This window comes from Hypoxylon fragiforme, assembly GCF_022984875.1.
Source record: "Hypoxylon fragiforme strain CBS 206.31 chromosome Unknown GGS25scaffold_1, whole genome shotgun sequence".
Lineage (NCBI taxonomy): Eukaryota > Fungi > Ascomycota > Sordariomycetes > Xylariales > Hypoxylaceae > Hypoxylon > Hypoxylon fragiforme.
The window spans coordinates 2349292-2370227 of record NW_026054756.1 but is presented as its reverse complement, the minus strand read 5'-3'; the positions used below and the strand labels follow the sequence as shown (position 1 = coordinate 2370227).

Below are 20936 nucleotides of genomic sequence, written 5' to 3'. Positions count from 1 at the left end.
GCGAGCACCCCAGTGACTAGTACAAATACAGTTGGGCGCGTTTCCGGGTAATCATCGGCTGGTACACGTGTTGGGGTTTCGGTAAAAGTTACATCAATGATGTAACTAGTTAGTACCGTACTAGGTACTAGTACGTCAATGCAGCACTGGGCAGTCACTTTAACGAAGTATGCAACTAATAAGACTATTCATATTCTGGGTGAAGCATTCATTCATTCTACTACTAGTAGTACTCTCCTCCTTCAACAGCTCTTCAAGACATCATTCAATAGATATCACCACAATTTCATCACAATAAACCCATTATGTCACAACCAATATATACTAAGTATTCACACCAGCGTATTACCTAAAACCTACGTCTCCTAACACATATCGTGTAGGTAGGTAGGTAAGTAAGTATGGGCCTTGGAGTCATGGACTCGACTTACACCTGGGTAATGTAGGTACTGTAGCAGCATCCAGTATCGTTCGTATTCATCCCGCAGTCGTTCAGCCTAGGTTGACCTACATATACATGTCATGTACATACATGTTCAACGATTTAGTATAGGTACATGCGTAGATACCTAACCTAACCTACCTACATATGTAGTAGGTAGACATCTACACAACTATATGTACTCGTCCTACCACTACACACGGCCTTGCTAGGACACAGTCATTCTAGAATATTGAAGCAATTGGTGCGTAATTCTCCGCCCCGCATGTGCTGTGTGACATTCTCTAGTCGTGTTTCTCAAGAGAAATGCAGAAAGGCATAAAATTTCCCGAAGTCGACTGTACGTCCCCGTGGCTTTTGTTGCAAAGTCGCACTACGCATGGTGATCACTATGACCGTTTCCTGTCATCCTACGCTGTATCACAGCAGACAGCATGGCAATCAGCATCTGAAACTTTCCATCTTGCCGGAAGGAGCCTGGATGAGCCTCAGTCTTGTCCCCTTTGGGAAATAGAAGAGGCGAGAAACCCGACGAGGCCGGATCGTTAGTAGGTACATGCCATCTGCCTTGCTTGCCGCCGGTTCTATCTCCCGCGTCTATTCCAGAGCATCCAATGATGACTAGGATACCCTTTCCACCTTCCCGTCTACCGGAACCAGTGGGGCATATCAGCTCTGACATGACTTCCGATGACATTGAGAACTTCAATATTGATGAATAATTCCCATACACATATTCATGCAATCTTTCCTATGGGTATTTGACGAGCGGCTACAAAAGAAATTCACTTTCTCCGTTATAAATTGACTCACTATTAGCTAGATTTGATATCCCACGCTATCCGTTTACCGTGCCTGTTTGTTAGGTACTCCTTTGCGACAGAGCAATCTGCTTGGTGCTGTGAGTCTGGTAGCATAACGGAAAGCCGCAGGCTTTAATGTAGCTAGAACCACCACCTAGTGAGAGACATACCCAGGGCGCCGATGACTCGAGGCTTAGGCGTTCCACGAGGGTAGCTTACCTGCCGACCGCTCAGCTTCCAGCATTCTTCTACAATTCCCGGGGATTTATGAGGTGGATGAACATTAAGCGGCCTGGATGTCTCTACTACCTACCTAGTTACCTACCTAGTTACCTACCTAGGTGCCTATATCTAGGTACATGGGCAGTTGGGCAGACGAAAAGAGACATGTAAGAACTACTATGTATCCCGGTACACTGTAGCTGTTCCACTGGCGCCTCCCAAACAGCGCCATCTTTCTAGACAGACCGTACGTAGGTATGTATGTATATGTACTTTCTCGCCTGTAGCTCTACATGTGCCATGTGGTGTTTAGGTATCCACCTAGGTACTTTACCTCCCTAGGTAGTTATGTAAGATCCCCTTCTGCTCGACGGCACTTTACTACACTATCGACCTATGTGTAAATGACCATAATTTCACAGTTAGATGTGGCTGGCTCCGCTTCTGTGTCCCCGTCGGATGTATTGATCCCTCGTACGTAGCGCAACCCTTAGACCAAACGTGGGCTGGATGTGGTGACAGCTGCGACCTCCGCACTTATGACACTCACTGCCGACGGGAGGCCCCCCCCCTAAGGTACGTCTAGTGCTTCTCGAAATACTCACAGCGGTCTTTCAGTTGAGAGAAAGAGACCATACGTGGTCTCCGGATAGGCGCAGAGCTCTCCACCAGGTGAGTTGCCTTTGCGGCGGTCAAGCCCAAGACCTCTTTCTCGCTTCTTGTCTTGAATGAAAGAAAAGCGAAGGATTTCGCAGGTGAGGTGGTTTCGGAGTGCCCTCCTGGGCCTACTTCTCTACACTATGAGAGACAGCTGGGTACACGTGTGTCGAGTCTAGTAATGGTTGTCTAGGATTCAATATGCTTATCATAGACCTTTCTTTGTTCTACGCTCTTGGGAAACCCACCTAGCCTAGCAACTTTGGCGGCACTATATGCAGCTTCCCGTGAGGTTGCTTTCTGTCAAAACTCCTCTGTCCATTCCAAACAATCCTGGTCCCTGTTTGGGCTCTCTGTGAAAAGTATTTGCTGTGTCAAACTCATTTGTTGTCTCTAGGGACAGCTCTCTGCGTCATGCGGCCGCCTATGGTCGCCTGTGGTCGCCCCTTTCGGGCCAGCCATCTATACTGGTGAGATGTAATGAAACCGACCTTACCTCGATGCTGTCCTAGAATCCACGGATCGATGTGATACATCCAGTAATGCTTGGGACTATCTCGTCGGCAAGGCTCCGGAATCGAACGTATCGTTTGGCGATCTTGGGGTTTCTAGCTTCCGGAACGCTCCGTCAAGACGTCCCTCTGCCGGCCAGCGGACCTCCTTTTTCGCCTCCATTTTAACTCTCCCGGATCCGCCGTCTCTGAGATTGGATATACGCTTAGGAACGCTTCGGCCATTTCGCTGTCTCCCTTAACATTCACCCTGTCACATATCACTTCAGTAACTGAACTCGATCCTCTCCAAAAAGCGGTGGGTTTACACAAACGAGCTCCTCTACTCTCACAGGTCGATTCCAAGACATCTTCAACAAAGAAAATTGCACCGAATACCACGATTAACAAGGCAGCACTGGACACCGCTCAGGTGCTGTGCAGATGAGCTGCATGACTGGGTACAGTCAAGAAAGGAAGCAATCTCGGTCCCCTTGTACCAGCATGGGCTCGCCGTCTCGCGAGGGCGTGCTTCAGTAGTTCGTCTGTTTGCCAAATTCAAAAGGACTTGGTTTTCCTCTATCTTCTCCCTCTAACCTACTGATGCAAGCACTGCCTGTCTTGAGACTCCTTATCCAACCCTCCTCTGGACTATTCGTAGACAGCCACCCACACAACTTTTGCTTGCATCAGTACTCCATCCATATTCGAGACATCTTGTCCCCACTACCACTCACCGCCATGCTGTCACTGGCGTCTCTTCTTAATCCTGCCCCTCCAGGGCTGCCAATCACTCGGTTCCCTCCAAGCCCAGCCTCGTCGTCGTCTCCAACGACTTCTTTACGAGACGAGTCGGGTATCCTAGATGAGCCCACGATGGCGAAGCATAACATACCGAAAAGCCAGGCTCTCCTTCCCACAAGTAGGCCCAAGGGGATGATAAACTTCCGCCCCTTTGAGAGGCTAGACGAAAGCTCGCTCCACCAAGTTCGGATGTTCCGCGTCCATCCTTTCGGGAACATACAGGACCATTCCCGGCACATTCCATACAACAGCGGGAAGAAGGATTTCTTCGAGAAAACTGGCAGAGAAAGCTTTGAAGGTAAAGAGAAAAGAAGAAGAAGAAGAAAGAAACACAAAAGAATAAATTCTAGCCCCCCTTGTTGAGATTTGATAGTTGATTTTGTTGACCGGAACGTAGTATTCCAGTATGATTTCAAAGTGCCCGGGGACGAGCTCGATTATACCGTCATGTGGGACTATAACGTCGGCCTCGTCCGCATGACCCCTTTCTTCAAATGCTGCAAGTACCCAAAGGTAAGCCGATCGCTATAGGAGAGTGAAAAAAAAGGATATCTTATCTAGTTTGGTAGCTGACCCGAGCACTGTAGACGACACCAGCCAAGATGCTAAACCTGAATCCGGGGCTTAAAGAGATAACGCATAGCATTACAGGAGGCTCTATTATGGCTCAAGGTACGTGACCTACACGGGAAAGTTTCTATTTATACTAGCCATCAGGGGCTAGGGGCTAACAGATTTCTTCGAAAAGGCTACTGGATGCCATATCACTGTGCCAAAGCCGTGTGCGCAACATTCTGCCATAACATATCAGGTGCTCTGATACCAATTTTCGGCCCTGACTTTCCATCTCTTTGCACCCCTTCAGAAGCGCCAGAGTACAGCCGCATGATCATCGATCCGGCGATCGTGGCCCAGTCTACCAGGGACGCAGAACACTACCGTAGGTTATACAGTAACTCGATCACCTCTTCAGCCAACAACGGCAGGGCCAGCCCGCCAAGAGATAGGCGACCCGTATTCCGAACTCCCTACGACGACCCTCGACAAAACCACCACCATAATCACCATCAGCACCACCAACATCACCAGCATCACATCCCCCGCCGACACCAAGGACTAAAACCCTTCGTAGCGCCTCCTGGCTGCGACAGCCCCTACATCACAGACACAGACAGCAGCATACCCCCAGCCGCCGTCCCAGACCGCAGCAGCATGAGCCATCATCGCGAGCGATTATTCCCATACTCACCCGTCATCCCACCGCCACCCATAGTACCTTCTTCGTCTTCTACTACTTCTCTCCGACCCACCAGCAGCGGATGGACGCCCGCGAACGTGGTGCTCCCACACCACCACCACCACTACAACGCGCTGGGCCCCAGCCCCTGGCTAAGCGCCGTCCCGCGCTTCACCACCCCCGACCACCTGCCCCCTTACCCGCCCTCCTCGCACCCAATCCAACAGCAGACGCGGCAACCGCAACCGCAGGTATGGCGGGGAGCTAGCAAGCGGTCGGCTGAGCACGTGGAGGCGGATTACTACGATAATGCGCGAGGAAATAGGAATGCCGCTCCCACCGCCGTTACCACGGGCAGCAATGGCAGCGGCAGCAGCAGCAACGGTAGCACCACCAGAACACCCACGCTGATAACGGGCCCAAACCCCAACACCAGCCACCACCCCTCCATCCTCCCTCCACCCCAGGACATCATCCCCAACGGCAACGGCGACGGCGAGCACACAGCACACAAACCCACCATCCTCGGCGCAGACAAAAACGCAGCGCTCCTCCTAATGAACCTCAGCGTCCGAGACTCACGGTGCAACAACAACAACAACAACCACAGATGCGGTGGTCTCGTCACATCCGAGACGAACTCGCCCCGCGACGGCGCGTTTCCGCGGATCAAGAGGGTTAGGGCCAATTCCATGTAGCGAAGCAGGTAGAACTGGGGAGACGAATGGTAAAAAAAAAAAACCCCCAAATTTACTTTCCTACCTCGCCACCTTCATATAGGGGGGGAGGGGTTAATGGTGAATGAAGCCTGGGTAGGTATGCTGGACAGGTAGCTTAGGGAGGTAAGTACTACCCTGCTAGATCCAGGCAGACAAAGACGTTTTCGATATGGGAATAGATGGAACTTCAGGTGCCTAGACTGACTAGATGTAGAAAGGGTGACCCGGTCGGTCGCAGGCAGGCAAGTGTAAGCGAACAAAATAGGGGAATCAATACGTTTACGTTGGGGAAAGGGGGGGAGGGTGGGTTGAGTGTTTTGGCATCGGGATCGGATCGGATTGGAGCGAGGGCGCTCTGCGACGGCATCGGCTAGGTATTTAGGTGCCTATTCTAGGCCGTCAATGTAGGTAAATGGGCAAAATCACTATTGAGTTCTTGTACACTTCCTGAAGCGGACCCGTTACTCGTGCGCACTGGAAGTAGTTATTTTGGCACGTAGATACGTAGTAGTAGGAAAGGAGGTACATAGACGCCTGCTAGCGACTTATGCCTGCCTACCTGCCTATATCTCCCCTCCTTTTCCCCTTTTCCCCTTTTATTTTTTGTTTTCTTCTTTTCCTTTCCTTTTAACTCCGTTTATTCTCCGCCGCCTTCTTCATCTTGAACTCCGCCGCCCAGTCCGCCGCCTTCGGCTGGGGCAGCACAAAAACCCTCACAAGCTCATCCACGACCTCGACCTTGGGCGAGCACAGCGCCTTCAGCAGCCTTGCCTTCTTGCCCACTTTGATGAGCCCCCCCTCCACCGTCTCCATGTAGCACTCGACGCCTGACAGCGTGTACTCCGCCGCGCCGTCCCACGGCAGCGGGAAGACGTAGCTGAGGTGGTCGGCCAGCGTCTCGGTCGTGCGGAACTGCTTGATGAAGTCGGACTTGAGGTGGGCCGGGTAGAGCAGGACGACGGGGAGGCTGAGGTCGCTGGCGGGGTCGTCGGGGTTGGGCACGAGCTGGATCCCGGCGTCCTCCATCTCGGGGGGCTGCGCGGTGGTGCGCGTCCGGATGCCGCGCGCCTTGAGCGCCACGCGGACCAGCTGCGCCCGCATCTTCTCGCGCCCCACCCGCTCGTCTTCCTTCCGCTGCTTCTCCCGCGCCACCTCGCTTTTTTGTATGATCTGCTGCGCGAGCGCCTGCAGCGGCGCGTTCTTGCCCGAGGCGATGGCGAGACCCCGCGCGCACGTGTCGTCGGCCTCGGCGATGCGGCCTACGGCTAGGAACGCCTTCGCCGATCGGTAGTACGCCTTGATGTTCTGGTCATTGAGCCGCAGCGCCGCCGCGCCGTCGAGCCAGCAGCTGCGGTAGTTCTGTAGTTCTAGGTGGCACGCCGCGCGGTTCACGTACAGGGACTCAAGCATGGCTCTTTGGCTCTTGATCACGTCCTCCTCTGTCTCCTTTTCTTTCTCCCTTTCTCCTTCTTCTTTTACTTCTTCTTTAACGTCTTTTTCTTTCTCTGGCACGGTCTGCTGCTCACCTCGCGCGCGCTTCCGCTCCTCGGCGGCGAGGACTAAGACGCCCTTGGTGTAGAACTCCTTGGCATCGGCCCAACGCTTGATGCGGAAGCACTCGTTCCCGTGGTCTTTGAAGTCGGAGGCGACCTCGAGCGGTGTTCCCTCATACGCAAGAGCTTTGAGGGCCTCGGTGTCGTCGTTCTCCTCTAGCTCCGTCATGAAGAATGGGGTTCTCTTCAATTCTGCGACTACCTCATCCACCGTCTTCCGCTCGGTCATGGCCCGGCCCGGAGATAGCTCCGGAAATATAGCTGCCGGCGAAACTAACGCCGGCGCATTCTGCGATGTTGATTCTGTGGACTTTCCCTCGTCATGTTGTGCCTGGGGAGATTTGTTGCCCTCGGTTTCTTCAGAGAGCTTGAGGCGCTGTGCGACCTCGTCTGTTATTTCTTCAACATGCATATTGAGTTGTAGCCTCTTAGGCCCCTGATCTCTTTTCTTTTTTCTTTTTTCTTTCACAAATGCCCTTTATATCTAACTCTTGAAAACTGATATACCTCTCTTCGTAAGAAAGACGATAATAATGCGCTGTTTGTCAGGGGTTGTTATATTGACGTCGTTATACCTTTTTATGAAATTTCCAAGCTTTATATGTGATAATTTGTGGTTCGAGATGTCAATCAAGATTGTGTAAAGGTCAAGATGCCTCCGATCGAGACCTAAAGCATGTAAGGTTAAGGCATACTAAGCTATCTGGATAAGTACATAATCTAGATATTTATATTGAAATAACTACGGCTTAGCCTTATGGATCCATACTTAACACATGATATGCAAGTAAAACATTATTATGAGAGCCCCTGTAGATACCTATATAATCTTCATGTAAAGATATCACGATTCGCTTTGGGTAGGTGATAGTAAGTAATATACCTATATGCCGGTCCTTTACAAAATTACACCTCTTTTAACTATGGTCTATTTAGAATTCTATTTTTTCTATCAACCACTCCACCTTTTAACTACCCTAAGGTACCTATGCGACAACATCATTCGCTGCAGTCTCCCTCTTCGCCTCATCACCCGCCGCCTCCGTCTTGGACCCGTTGACCTCCCGTAGCGCCTGCTCTATCGCTGCCAAAAACCTTGTAACCTCCTCTTCCGTGCCCACCGTGATCCGCAGACATCCAAAGCACCCGTGCTCCTTGCCCCTGAACCTCACCACCACGCTCTTGTCCTCCGCCAGCGTCTCGTAGACCGCCAGCGCCGTCACGTTGTCCGGCTTGCCCTCTGCGTTCAGCATCTCGTACAGCAAGAAGTTGCTGTCCGTGCCGCCGCGGAGCCGGCCCACGCCCTGGATCTTGGGCAGCTCCGCGAGCAGTCTGGCGCGCTGCGCCACGAGCTTGGCCTTGTTGGCTTCCACCGTCGCGAGGCCTTGCTCGGAGACGACGTAGGATGCGAGCGCGCTGGTCGGGCTGGAGATGTTGTACGGCGCCTTGAGGCTGTTGAGCAGGCGCGCGACGGGCGGTGCCGCGAAGGCTGCGCCGAGTCGGATGCCCGCCATGCCGAACCCCTTGGATAGCGTCTGCATGACGACCAAGTTAGGCCACTCGGCCACCCATTCCGCCAACGATGTTCCGTCTGGCGCAAAGTCGACGTAGGCCTCGTCGAGAACCAAAATACCGTTCCAGGTTGGGTGCTCTAAGATCGGCTTGACATCTTCCTTGGCCAGTACCGTGCCTGTGGGGTTTCCCGGGGTGCATAGGTATACCATCTTGATATTGTTCTCGGTTGACAGTGCCTCCAAAACATTGGCTACGTCTAGTGCGAACGTTGGGGCTGGTAATAGGGGCACCTTAACTAACCCCACGTCGTTCACCTGCGCCGAAACGGAATACATGCCGTACGTCGGAGGGCAAACTAAGATACGGTCCTTCCCGGGCACACAGAAGCATCGTAGCAGCGCATCGATGGCCTCGTCACTGCCAACACCGACGAATAGGTTATCCGGCGTGATGGACTTGCTCGTGTGGCTGTGCTTGTTGCGCAAGTTGCAAAGCAGCTGCTTTAGATCCCGTTGGTGGGGGTCTGGGTATCTGTGCAAGCCTAGGAAATCTATCTCGGCCCCGACGCCATTGGAAGCAGCCGACACGGTACCCGGTGTTAAGGGTGGGCCATAGGCATTCTCGTTGGCGTCAAGAAGAATGTTTGTTCCATCATCCTTATAATCGCTATGATAATGTTAGTATGTGAAGCAAGTAAATGTATATCCTGAGATATAGGGGGGCGACTCTTACTCCCGCGCACAGCGATACGGTTCTAGAGCCAAGATGTTGGCTCTTGCACATGTCTCAAGATTGAAGGGCGACATGATTTTTTCCAAGTCTACCTAGATTCCTAGGTGCCTGATTATCCTCCTAAATTTGGGTTCCTTATAAATTTTCACGAATATAACTTATAACTGAAGCTTGGTTTAAATTTTGAATTTAATGAATTGGAGATTAAATATTGCCCACCAAAGTAATGGATAGTGAATAATACTAGGTTACATATATAATAATACTACAATATTAACTAATAATAATATCTATTAACCGTTCTCACCGCCTTTTACAACACCCCCCCATTTATAACACCAAACCACAACTTACCCTTCTTTTATTTTTTTTCATATTACCATAACCACATATCTTAAAATTAAAAAAAATGCTAAATCATAAAAAACATAAACAACGTATATTTTAGGTTATATAAAATATATAAAATGGCATGTTTATTAAAAAAACAATTATAAAATATAACGTTATACCTTTTATTATATCGTAACGACTTAAAAAAATAAAAAATCACCATTTAACGATTAAGTATTTTTAAAAATTAAATATAAGGTAAAAATAAATAATTATTTTTTAAATATTACATAAAAAAATATGTTAAAAGAACCCTTATAAAACGTTATATAACCGGTTTTATAAAAAAAATATTAAAAAGCTAAAATAATAATAAAGTTATTAAATTAAATTAAGTTAACTAATTTATATAACGCTATCTTAATATTAAAATTAAAATAAAAAAACCTATAAATACCTTATATATAAAATTAAATAATTTTAATAAGGTTCGTAAATTTTATACTTATTTAAAACAAATTTAAAAATATTATAATATTACCTTTTAACATAAATATAATATAAATAAAATTAAAATATAAAAAAATAAAAACGATAAAAATACGATAATTAAAAACTTTTAATTTACTCGTACACATATTTTTAAATTAAATATATTATTATAAGTTATATTTTTTAAATATATAAAATTAAAAAAATCTTATAACACTTTAGTTTATATTTATAATAATTATAAACCTTAAACGCAATATTATAACAAAAAAATACTTAAATAAAAATTTATAACAATTAAAAAAAATAAAATAAATAAAATTATAACTAATAAATAATTAAAAAAGATATTTCTTATTAAGATAAAGCTTAAAACCCCTACGTAAAAACTCTTTATATTAAATAATTATATAATATATATACACCTTAAATTTATATAAAAAACATAGTAAAATAATTTAACATTAATTTATTTACCCTTATATATTAACAACGATATATAACCACTTAATATAAATATATTTTCATTTTTAAAGTAACATTATTAACATAAAAATAAAAAATATAATTTATTTAAAATAATAACATTAATATATAAGCAACGTATAATTAATATATATTAAAAGGTTAATAAAAAAACGTTTACGTTACATAATATACGTTTAAGTTAAAAAAAAGCTAATTTATAACCATTAAATCCGGATATAATAATTTAAAATTAACTTTATATATTTAACTTTATATACTTAAACGTACCGTTAAATACACCGCTTTATAAATTACTTAAAACATATCATAAAACTTTTAAAAACTTAAATAACCTTATAAAACAATTACGTAATATTAAAAAATAATTAGGGGGGGTAAATTATAACATATGAAATATAATTATTAAAATTAATAAAGTTATTTTTAATATAAACGTTAAATATAATAAATTTAAAATAAAAAATAAATAAATACGTTTAACTTTTAAAGAATTTACTTTTAACATACATTAGCTAGTTAAGCTTAATCTAAATAAAATCTTTTTTAACTTTTTAAAAATTAAAATAACTTAAAAAAAAAAAAACAAAAAATTACCAGTTTTTTAAATATAAAAACAATTAAATATTAACTCTTTTATTAAACATAATAATAATATTAATCGGAAACATATAAAAAACAGATAAATAATTTTTATTATTTAATTAAATATGATTTACTATCGCAATTACATAATATATTTAAATAATGCTATTTAAGTTAATGTTGCAAATGGGGGTGTGTTGCAAAAGGCGGTGAGAACGGTTAATTGGCTCCGATCGGAGGGAAAACTTCAATTGACTCATTAACTTGCGGGCATTAATACTGTTTATAAGCATAAATATGATAACCTAACCTATAGACGGGGACTTGACACAATCGATGACTCCCAAAACTCGATAAAGAATTGTTTACTTCGAAGTTGTAACTACATGATGACTTTAACTAATAAATAATGGTCATCTTAACAAAAAACAGTATTTACATGGCAATAAACAAAAAAAAAAAACAAGAATCTCTCAGACGCAATCCAAGTTTCTAATAATAGGTACACAATATCTACCCTGTGAAGTTCGGGGTTGCCCCCCCCCTTAACCTCTCTAAAAATAGGGGGGGGCTTTCAAGAACTCCATCTTCCGAATTTATCCATAGCAAAAATATAAACGCCACCTCCAATCTCTATACTAATTTGTTATATCTCAAATATTATGTTTCATCTCATAAGAAGTTAAGAATCAGGACTGAGCCTGATAAAACCAGCATAACCCATCGCGAGCCAGCCGGTGCAATACCGTCAGGCGAATCGGACCGCTTCGCTGGTGATGTGGCCGCCGCCGGGTTCGTTGTCGCTACGGGCGGAGGAATGCCCAAGCCCTTCACATGTTTGATCTCGCCCGCTTTATACGGGGGTGAAGCCTCCTGCGCGAGAAGACCCTGGACGGTCTCCAGCGCCGTCATCTGCTGGCCCAGCCCATCCACGCCATCGAAGCCCCCGACATACCATTTCTGCCCACACACTGTGCCATTGTTCCCGCCAGAACACGCCTTGGCGGCCGCAACGGCGGAGGTGTTGAGGAGTGTCTGGACGCGGGGCAGGGTCGAGGGCATCATGCGCGTCGTCGCCCACATGAAGCGCGACAGGTAGCCCTTGAACGACTTCATGTCGACCGAGCAGGATCCGAAAGGCTCGCAAGCATGCTCGTACATGATGTTGGTTGCGTTCTCGTAGGGGCTGAAGTACGAGTCCGCCGCCTTGAGGAGACCAGCCGTGCGATCCCCCCACGTCTTGTCGCCGTTGGTGTAGTTGTAGAGCACCGCAGCGCCGTACAGGTAGATCCCCTGCGAGTACGAGAACGACTCGTTGTTCCGCGCGGTGCAGTTGTCCTTAATATCGGCGCCGTCGTATACGTTGAAGCCCGAGTCCACGAACCCGACTTGCTCCGACCAGCCCCACACCTTCTGCGCCCACTGGTGATATGTGTCGTTGCCGGTTGCCCGCGCAAGCCGTGCGGAGAGCTGGAAGAAGCCACCGTTGGATACGCTGTTCTTGTACGTCAGGCCGTTGGGGTTCGACTCGAAGATCTGCCAGAGGAGCCCGCCTCCGCAGTGCGCCGTGTTCCACCGGGCCACCATGGTGCTCCAGATATTGACCGCCATTTCCAGCCAAGAAGGGACACAGTCGTTGGGCTGAGGGAAGTTCCGCTCGGCGGCGTTGAGGACAGCGAAGGACCAAAAGGCCTGGTCATCGTTGCCCTCGGAGCCGTAGTGTTGCGGCACCATGAAATCAAACTTGGGACCGACTTGGGAGAGTAACGCCTGCGTGATGACTTCGTCGTAGCTGGAATCTCCCGTGTAATGCGAGTAATCCAGCATCGCCCCCCAGGCGGCACCTGCTTGCCACCAGTCTACAGATTCGAGTTAGTCAATGCCTGAGGTACTAGGGTACTTACCGAGGTACTCATGTATGAAGAAAGGGGACAAAGGGCTACGCAGGTCTTACAATGTGGTGGAGGGAAAACAGCAATAGTCTAATTTACGGCATGTTAGTTCTGGCCCAGGCAACGCCAAATTTGGGGAACATGGTATTTGCTTACCTCTGGAGTGTTTGTCACGTTCCCGGTGTAATTTGCCATAGTTCCATAAGCCAGCGTACTAGCTACACTGCGTATGGAAGCTGTGCATGTTAGTGTACGTTGTCTAGGTAGTGTCGCGCCGGAAGGGCTGGCGAGGAGGGGAAAAGAAAAGGGGGGTGGGGGGCTTACTTTGATTGTTAATATCAATATCCTTAGGTGGTATAAATGCTGCTGCCAACGCAGCAGCGCGGATAGATTTCATGAACATGTTTGCTTTTCTTGCCGAAAACGAGTGTAGGTATCGGCCAGTGATCTTAAAGTTGTATTCCTATACTGTAGATTCGGAAATTGCGAGGTTTATTCAGTACCCTGAACAGTTGCTTGCAGTTTCACTTTTCGAGAGCCAAGAGGAATTATGAATTAGGTGTAAAGTAGGTAGTGAAGGATCCTATGTGAGGAGAGGATGCCAAAAATGAACGAGGTGTACAAGTAGTACTAGGTACGGAACAATGATGGAAAATAATGTTGTCTTTTAGGTACGATGCAGGTGGCGGATGAGTGAACATCCACAGGATGTACAAGAAGTCCTGTCGCCATTGTTCAACTCACAACAAGCTACGAAAAGAGTGAGTAGAAAGGAAACGGAAAGAACAATCACTCCTAGTCGAACAAGAAAAAAAAGACATCAAAGAAAAAGAGACTTCATGTTGTGACTGTCTGATTCGATGTGACGTGTGAGCGGGAAACAACAAGTTTTCATTCATATTTCGAAGTAGTCATGGGCAAAGTAAGTAATATTGAGCATAGCAAGCTTGTAAGTCAAGCTCTTTCAACATCGATCGTCATCTGAATTACATGTAGCTATTGATAGATGTATAAGCACTTAATAAATCAACTAGGTACATCAATACTAAAAGATATGAAATAACTGTTTGGGGAGCAGGCGTCGTCAAGGAGTCAAGGAAGTGCAACTGGTTCTTGATAGAACTTGCAACTTCTTTTGGACGCCCTATCTAGCTTTAGTAGTGCAGCATTGGAAAGTGTCTTCTTTAGAGTCCTATATGTACTTTCCATTCCCAACCAGGAACTACATTATCGAATATCTTCCAAGGCAATAGCAGGTAACCTCGGTAGGTAGGGTAGACTGGTGTCGATGCTTGCACATGCACACCCAGTCGCTATCACAAAATTGTAACAAGAACAGCAAGAACATACCGTCCACACATTGCATTCAATGCGTGAACCGTTTTGACGCCGAATATACCTACTTAGTGCTGTAACATCGAGGTCCTAGGCCAGTCTGCCGTGCTACTATGATAAACTGGTGGCTTTACTCATCTCCCCTGCGATGATGCGGAAGATGGCATGTATCGATCATGTACTAGGAAATAGGACTGCCGAGTCCAGCATACAACACAAAGTGATACATGCGCCTGTTAGCAATGCGAATGAGGGTACACTCGAACACAGCGGTACGTGGGTCGTACAGATCACATTAGCAATATCAACATCCCTTGACAAACTTACACAACTAAGGCAACATTGTTCTACAAATTTGATAATTGTCACAGGTCTATCTAGAGCAGTGGCAGAGAAGAGATACAGGTAACAGCTAAGAGGCAGTGCTATGTAGGTAAGCGGAGGTGATGGCGAGGGGGGCGTGTATGGTTTGGCGTTATTGAGATCCATGATAGGTACCTACTCTCGACGGGTGCCAATATAGGAGATAGACAACATGGAGTTGTCTGTTTAACATCTTTAAGATATAGAGAATTTCGGTATTTGGGACGAGGAATCATCGCGGTTTCTGGTTAGCTACACGTACCTAGCTACCTCCCTAGTACGTAGAAGTGATAGGGGTAAAGGTCAATGGTCTAGTAGAAGGTAACGTATCGAAATTCCAGCCAAAGCTAGCATGAATGTGCCGATTGACGGCTTGTAAAGTTGACTGTATGATATAATTCAACGTTGACACTATAAATCCAAGACTGTGGATCTACCTACCTACCTGAGTAGGCCAGCTGTTGACAATCGTCATCGACCAACCCTATGGATATCTACTCGACTCTAACACCCGGTGTTTCAACCCTCATTTTCAAGGTGCTAGCTAAAAGAAGTATATATACCAGACTTTGAGCTATTTTAAACGGGAGGCTCGAGCTATACTAGCCACAACGGATATTTCACGCTGAGTATAAGTTAACATTCTATTGCACTGGTTAGGCAGCAACCTAATCTGTGACGTCTCGTTTGATGGCCCATTGACTAGACGCTACCGCATAAAAGCAGCAAGCGTAAACTTTGCGGGATCTGATAGAAGGCTATGACCTCTTGTGGGCATGCTTACGACGTAAACGGCCCGTGTCCACATGGCGGGAATCTAACGGCGTTTCCAACACCGGGTCTGAACACCAGAGCCGCAGCGCATAAGTGTCCTGGGCGTTGAAAGCTTGACAACGTAACGCTGCCACCGACACCGACGTCGTCATAGAACGTTCCGTTTTGTCTAAATTCGGGCTGATCGTAGACCTCAAGGTTCCTGCTCACTATGGGATAGGGGCTTCTGGCTACGCCTAGTCCTGATCCGAACCTGGAGTGCCGCAGAAACGGCCAAGGGAAACTCGCAGTTTGGACGATGCCCATTGAGAGAGTTATTAAGTTGATCGTCATGAAGAGGTCTCATTCATTCCATCACGCCCTGGCTCTGGATTACGACGTTCTCCACAACACCGAACCCTAAACATGACAATTTCCGAATAGTCTTTGGCAGATGTTTTACGACGCATTGTGCAGAGAGTCTGTTCCCACGGCGTCGACGATGTATAAGAGAGGAACATAGTATGCCCCATCTCCTCTCTTTCCAAATTCACATCCAGTCCAACATCCACCTTCCCAGTACATTCACTATTTACCTTTCCAACGCCAAAATGAAGTTCATCACGCTCTTAGGTCTTGCCGCGACAGCCCTGGCCATGCCATACGGCGAGCTTCCCTGGGATGACCTGATCTGCACGCCCCCGGAGTACATCTGCAAGCCCGACTTCACTGGCTGGCTCGTCTGCAACGTGGACGGCCACTACCTTGTAAGCCCAACTTCGTGTGTGTTATACAATTCTCGTGAATCCCCCTCTGACGACTACTTACTTACAGGATGGTGGAAACTGCGATGGGGACACGTGGTGCGAGTACATCAACGACCTGCCGTACTGCGTTTAAGCATTGATGATGCAGTTCGGGATGATAGAGAGGGGGGAATAGGGGGGAAAAGTTTGTCCTACTACTATGTTGATTAACCGGGACCTGTTCACTGTTCCTAGGGGTTGGATAGAGAGATTTTGGCTAGGAATATTTAATAGGGGCTGTTTTATGACTTGTATACCTACGAAGGATACCTCTTCATCATCAAAATAAGTTCGGTTTATGCCACGCGCAGAGTGTCGATATGAAAGCCTACTAGCTTTAATCAGTCTTGTTAGAATCTAGGCATATATTGAAGAACAAGATGTTGTCATTACCGAGATGAGGAACATAGTTCTACTCTTTGATGTAGACTGTGTATCTTGGAGATGCAAGGCTACCTAGTAGGTAGTACCTACCTTGCCTGATAGGTATCTAAATTCAATCGTCCAGATTATCATTATATTCCTTCAAGCCTGGCGCTCCTGGCTTGGCTTCTTCTCTTTATCATCTGGTTTGTCTTTCTTATGCCACCTCTGTAGGACGATGGCGAGGTTCTTGCTCCCAACGACAACACACCATTCACCACCGGCGCTCCAAGCAACTTGGCGTCCAACAAAGTCCTTGACAGTGATGTTGCTCTGTGCGTGCGCTCTGATCGGCTCCTCTACACGAGTCATATCATATTTCAGTTCCCACGATTCTAATGTTTCCTGTGAGTAGTTTGTGTTTAGATCTATGTGCGTTTCGATGTCAACGCTACCAGTTCGACCTGATGCAACCGACTCCCTATCGCTAGCGGCATCCTTGAGTTTGCTGACAGCATCGCCCTTGTGCCTATGCTGAATCGGTGCCAGCCATCCCGGTCGATGGATGGGTTGAGATTTATCACGATCTGGATCATTGACCTCGCTGATGAAGTCATGGTAACTCCCTAGGCGCGCAAGATCCCAGAAAAATATCATAGCCTTCGCATTTCCAAAAGCTAGGACTGGATGCTTATCTTTATCATGGAAGAGCTTAAAGCGGAGGTAGAATTGATGGCCACAATGCGGCGTCCAAAATTCTAGTAGACGGGTGTATTGAGGCGGACATGCTGATGCTGTCGCGGGAGCAAATGCGGAACGTGTTAGACGTTCCGTATCACTTGTGGTGGGTGCCTGAGATATGTCAGGAGGGGGATCACGAGATGAGAATCCTTCAATCTTCCATAGAACTATGATGTCTTCGTGGCAAGCTCGCGATAAAACGAGATCGCCAAAGAAAGCTACGCTATAATGCTGTTAAAATCATTGGACATCATCATAAGCGACGGGATGACAACTCACCAGTCCACTATACCGCTATGCACTTCGGAGGTGAAGAAGTGAGGATAATGAATCAGAATAGGCTTTTGGGGGTTCTCGCCGTTAGGTTCGGGCGGCAAGTCAGGTAGTGTCCACTGATAAGAGTTAATAGGGGTAAGTAGTGTGATGTATATTGCCAGTTGAACCTCGCGGTCATGTACATACCAAACAGATAACATTATCGTGGCCAGCAGAAAGGACATATCGGCCACTGTTATGGAATGCCTTGTGAATATAGTTAGTTCCGAAAAACCATGACAGTGGGCCGAGAGACGTACAACAGTCAATAGTCCAGAGGAGTGGCCTTCGCCAGCAAGAAGGCAAACACATGGCTGCTTGGAGTGTGCAGGATCGAGACTCCATATTCGAACAGTTGTATCTTCTGATGCAGACGCGACAAGTAAGAAATTAGTTGGGCATGTAGCAAGGTCGTTGATTTCCTTCCAGGTATGTTAGCTAGAGGTGGACTTTCCAATAATTCATGCTTCTTAACTCACTCCTCCGTGGCCTACAAGAACCTACACAACGTGTTAGTCAATGCTACTGTAGTAGATTATGTGACATTTCTCTGACCTTAACTAGTGTCCCATGAATAACATCGTACACCTTAATTTTAGCATCTCTGCCGGCTACGCATAGATAGGGAACTTCTGTCTCAGGATCTTTGGTCCAGGTACAGCTACAGTTTAAGGCTTCTTTCTACATAGCTGTCAGTTGTGCTGTAGGTTTGATTATTGGAGACAACCCACGTCATCGTCTCTAAAGAGCTGAACTAGCTCATAAGGAGGATTGGCTTTGCTGGAAAGCCGATAAATGACAACATGCTTCTTGCTGACAGCTGCAAAGACTGGGTCATGTGTGGCGTCTCCGTAGGGGTAGAATTTTACATCAAAGAACTCTGTTGATATAAGTTAGAGAGGCTCTCTTGCATTACCTAAGATAGTTTGGATGTATTGGTTACCTGTATCTTGATCATCTGAGGCTAAGTACTGGAAGTCATCCTGTATAGTGGTGGCTGATGAGTAACTAGGTAGCTTGGATCATTCAAAGATAGTTGGGTTTAAGGGCCTCACCTCGAAGCCGATGGAGGCTTTTAGACGGGGGAGGTCCCACTCATCACTGCTGACCGCTGATGGCATCCCGAAAGTACGGTACGTGTTGCATAGTTCGGCAGCACCTATCTAACCATTCAGGGGGGCGTTACTTGGTCTGGCACTATGTCAGTGTGGTAAGTGTAAGGACGTGAAGTTTAACTGCTTACTCGGAGATGTGATTTGCGCTAGGAGATCATGCGCAATGCAAAACATCGGTTGACGGATGGTTCATTCGGAATTCTAGGATGTAAACTGAATAGTGTTACAAGCTTGATAGATGATATTCGGAGATGGTGGCCGACAATGTTCTACTATACGTTGTATGTTCAGTAATCAATTATTTTAGGTTAGGGGGGCTTGCAGCTTTCAAGGTCTTTCTTTGGGTTCTTTGGGTTCTGGGGGCCCGGGATTTGGGGACTTGGTAATTAACTTGGTAACTACCTAGGTACACTACACTAAGGTTAGCTTAGTCGGGACTAACTACTAGTCTACTACACTAGGCTTGTGGACAATGGACATCAGCTTTAGAACTTTGGGGTCTGTGTTACATTACAATGGAGCCACAATAGGTAGCCAGTACTAGCCACGACTGTGTAGCTTCTTCGAGGTTAGTAAGATACTACATAAGATACCGGTACTACCTACATTTGAACCCAGCTTGGTACCCAAATAACTGCATTTTAAAATGCACATACACATGCATTTGGCTCGACAAACAGCACGTATAATGTTTTCATTATTTCCAAACTGCATATCAATGTGTGTCTTGAGATAACTGCTCACATTAAGGTCCACACACAAAATTGAAGTTGTTAACGAATGTCTCATATATTCCTCAAGATATACATGTATACATGCACACAATGTTAAAGTATCACAGTAGGCAATAGGTATACATTCACACACATCGATACATTATGTACCATAGCATTATCTCCAACCTCGAATTTACCAAGGTTAAGAGCTCTTCAGCCGCTAGCTTACCCTGAAATCTTACACCGATCCCGAGCATCCCAGAATCAGCCCAACTTATTTGCCTGCGGTATTAGATGAAGACCCTAGCCTAACGAATAGATTCACTGACACACCTACATATGTATGAATAAGAATGAAAGATATCATAAAGTCTAGTTTCTCACCCATATAACATTGTTACACTGCATGTATACACGTATAATTCACGTATAACAGGCTTGAGATGAGATGTTCACATGCGATTGCTTGTAAGCAGCGGTTCCGTGGTATGGGGTGCATTGTGGTGGTAAAGGATAATGACGACAATATACCTACCAGATGTGTGATATGCTAGGACACAGTCGCGATTGGATACCACAGACGTTAACATGCGGCACAGCAGTGTTGAGGTTGCGTTCCATCTCGGACTTGTGCCTTCGCCACGATTTATAGTCTTGGTCCTGGGATAGGGCATCGTCATGCCTGGTATCTTGTTAGGATCTTTCCATGTTAGCTATTATCTACCCAAGTACGTCTATATAGCGACTATTCCGTTTTTGTATAGCTACCAGACATTAGTACATAATAGTAGGTAGTTTAATGTTACTACATATCAACATGCGTACATATGTAGTTAATACTACGCCGTAACTATCATCTGGCATTTAGATAATAGCATGCCTACCTATGTAGGTACATATCATTTCTTATTTCTTGGCGTCTTCGGAAGCTAGGATGCCGAACTGCTTTATAACACTAAATGCGGGCTTGATATTTTTAAACCTCCATATATAATTACATATGTTGGCGATTCGTGTCAAGGAACATTCCGTGATGCAGGTCGCTCACCTACTTATTCTGCGCCAATCAGAGCTCTCCGATGGGCACAGCGGTCTAGGGAAGTTCAACATCGAAGTCCAAGCTTTGACATTTACGGACCAAACTTCTCCAATCGTGCCAGGGCATACCTAGGCAGCTAGGTGTACGTTGTAAATTAATCTCGAACGAAACCTCTAGCCACGTGGGAAATGGATTTGACTAATGGGTTAAATCCTTTCGATTTAGAGTAACCTGGGGACATATAGGTATCGGTTTATTTCTTCAATACAAATCGAGCCAGGATATCACCATTTGACGACTGATCCATGGGAATTTCTTCGACAGTGTAACCTCAAATAGGAGTGCTGATTATTAATGGGATACCTGTATTCTTGTTATTAGGTACCTACTATGTATAATGCCATGTAAGTGAGATTCAGCAATAACT

The 20936-nt window shown here is 46.1% G+C and overlaps 8 protein-coding genes across 8 annotated transcripts; 2 read left to right on the top strand and 6 right to left on the bottom strand.

Moving 5' to 3' along the window:
* Positions 1-244: 244 nt before the first annotated feature.
* GGS25DRAFT_470485 (uncharacterized protein) lies at positions 245-1695 on the bottom strand. The gene is made up of 3 exons (XM_049259247.1): positions 755-1695; positions 447-686; positions 245-391 (listed from the first exon to the last, which is right to left on the bottom strand). The coding sequence occupies exon 1, from the start codon at positions 1137-1139 to the stop codon at positions 816-818; it is 324 nt and encodes a 107-aa protein (XP_049121477.1). The 5' UTR covers positions 1140-1695; the 3' UTR covers positions 245-391; positions 447-686; positions 755-815.
* A 1661-nt stretch (positions 1696-3356) lies between these two features.
* GGS25DRAFT_527301 (uncharacterized protein) lies at positions 3357-5354 on the top strand (the record flags this gene model as incomplete). The annotated part of the gene is made up of 4 exons (XM_049265075.1): positions 3357-3717; positions 3817-3932; positions 4007-4091; positions 4168-5354. 4 exons carry the CDS (start codon positions 3357-3359, stop codon positions 5352-5354), a joined length of 1749 nt encoding a protein of 582 aa, XP_049121476.1.
* Positions 5355-5684: 330 nt separating this feature from the next.
* GGS25DRAFT_470484 (TPR-like protein) lies at positions 5685-7591 on the bottom strand. The gene has a single exon (XM_049259246.1). It carries the CDS (start codon positions 7338-7340, stop codon positions 6003-6005), a length of 1338 nt encoding a protein of 445 aa, XP_049121475.1. The 5' UTR covers positions 7341-7591; the 3' UTR covers positions 5685-6002.
* A 208-nt stretch (positions 7592-7799) lies between these two features.
* On the bottom strand, positions 7800-9414 carry GGS25DRAFT_470483 (histidinol-phosphate aminotransferase). The gene is made up of 2 exons (XM_049259245.1): positions 9176-9414; positions 7800-9109 (listed from the first exon to the last, which is right to left on the bottom strand). Exons 1-2 carry the CDS (start codon positions 9247-9249, stop codon positions 7915-7917), a joined length of 1269 nt encoding a protein of 422 aa, XP_049121474.1. The 5' UTR covers positions 9250-9414; the 3' UTR covers positions 7800-7914.
* A 2061-nt stretch (positions 9415-11475) lies between these two features.
* On the bottom strand, positions 11476-13260 carry GGS25DRAFT_470482 (glycoside hydrolase family 76 protein). The gene has a single exon (XM_049259244.1). It carries the CDS (start codon positions 12896-12898, stop codon positions 11744-11746), a length of 1155 nt encoding a protein of 384 aa, XP_049121473.1. The 5' UTR covers positions 12899-13260; the 3' UTR covers positions 11476-11743.
* A 1790-nt stretch (positions 13261-15050) lies between these two features.
* On the bottom strand, positions 15051-16171 carry GGS25DRAFT_35794 (uncharacterized protein). Its single transcript, XM_049258105.1, has one exon. It carries the CDS (start codon positions 15766-15768, stop codon positions 15442-15444), a length of 327 nt encoding a protein of 108 aa, XP_049121472.1. The 5' UTR covers positions 15769-16171; the 3' UTR covers positions 15051-15441.
* On the top strand, positions 16026-16314 carry GGS25DRAFT_516988 (uncharacterized protein; the record flags this gene model as incomplete). The annotated part of the gene is made up of 2 exons (XM_049263307.1): positions 16026-16181; positions 16249-16314. The coding sequence occupies 2 exons, from the start codon at positions 16026-16028 to the stop codon at positions 16312-16314; spliced, it is 222 nt and encodes a 73-aa protein (XP_049121471.1).
* A 313-nt stretch (positions 16315-16627) lies between these two features.
* GGS25DRAFT_527265 (WD40 repeat-like protein) lies at positions 16628-18760 on the bottom strand (the record flags this gene model as incomplete). Its single annotated transcript, XM_049265074.1, has 9 exons — positions 16628-17547; positions 17604-17716; positions 17787-17846; positions 17900-18061; positions 18119-18139; positions 18195-18320; positions 18371-18519; positions 18583-18622; positions 18695-18760. 9 exons carry the CDS (start codon positions 18758-18760, stop codon positions 16746-16748), a joined length of 1539 nt encoding a protein of 512 aa, XP_049121470.1. The 3' UTR covers positions 16628-16745.
* Positions 18761-20936: the final 2176 nt, after the last annotated feature.